Genomic DNA, 1,078 nt, shown 5'->3' on the forward strand with positions numbered 1-1,078 from the left:
ATACTGAGAGGGAGCATTATTTTATATTTACCTGTGTTTGATTTCCTTAGGCTATCTTGGTTAAGCCTATAGTAAAAAGTAAAAAAAAAAGAGAAAGGAAAAGCATAAACTATTTCCTACTTTACCGATGAGTAAACTAAGGTTCAGATAGGCTAAGTTTCACGGGATAAAAAAATAATAGAGCCAGGCTTAAATTTCAGATTTTTGACATAAGTATTTGTCATTAATTTATGTTATCCTGTGCATGAATTGCCCAAAAAGGGCTCAAACATATTATTTTCTCTATGCTCGAATTGTCTGCTCTGCACCTTGACTACAATACTTTGTATCTGATGTGACATGAAACCTTTTTATATCTTCCCACAAATCTGTGATTTTATGGTCTTCAAGCATGCTTTTCTCCACATAGAGTCCAAGAGTTGAAAAAAAAGCCATTCTTAGCAAACGAACGTTCAGGTTCTCTTGTGTAATAAAGATATAATTTTGTTGATTGCTTCTCTCAAAACTTCTTTTACCTTTTCATTTCTCAGACTGTAAATGAAAGGGTTCAGAAGAGGGGTCACCATTACGGTCATGACAGCAGTCACTTTGTCAAAATCCAGCGAACGGCTCTGGCTGGGCCTCACATACATGAAGATGTTGCTCCCATAGGCAATGGAGACGACCGTGATGTGAGAAGCACAGGTGGAAAATGCCTTCTGACGTCCTTGGGCTGAGGGGGTGTGCAAAATGGTAGAAATGATGTAGGTGTAAGACACAATGGTGAGTACCAGCGAGGTCAGGAGGACGAGGGAAGATAAGAGGAAGTTTATCATCTCAATGAAATGAGTGTCTATGCAGGCCACCTGTAGCAGAGGGGCAATGTCACAGAAAAAATGACTGATTTCTTTATAACAGTAGGGCAGTCTGGACACCACAATAATTGGGCACAGCACTGAGAAGAAGGCTCCTACCCAGCATCCCAGAACCAGTAGGAGACAGACGTTGCTGTTCATGATGATGGTATAGCGCAGGGGGTTACAGATGGCCACGTAGCGGTCAAAGGACATCACCGCTAGGAGGATAAACTCCACTGTCC

At 41.2% G+C, this 1,078-nt stretch overlaps 1 protein-coding gene across 1 annotated transcript in view; it reads right to left on the bottom strand.

The window, feature by feature from the left end:
- Positions 1–201: 201 nt before the first annotated feature.
- Positions 202–1,078, bottom strand: part of LOC125929598 (olfactory receptor 6M1-like) — a 40,540-nt gene continuing 39,663 nt past the window's right edge. The window contains exon 2 of the mRNA XM_049640918.1: positions 202–1,072. Coding sequence (XP_049496875.1) covers positions 453–1,072 — 620 coding nt within the window. The 3' untranslated portion in view covers positions 202–452. The remainder of the gene's footprint in view (positions 1,073–1,078) is intronic.

Source organism: Panthera uncia, chromosome D1 (assembly GCF_023721935.1).
Source record: "Panthera uncia isolate 11264 chromosome D1, Puncia_PCG_1.0, whole genome shotgun sequence".
Classification (NCBI taxonomy): Eukaryota; Metazoa; Chordata; class Mammalia; order Carnivora; family Felidae; genus Panthera; species Panthera uncia.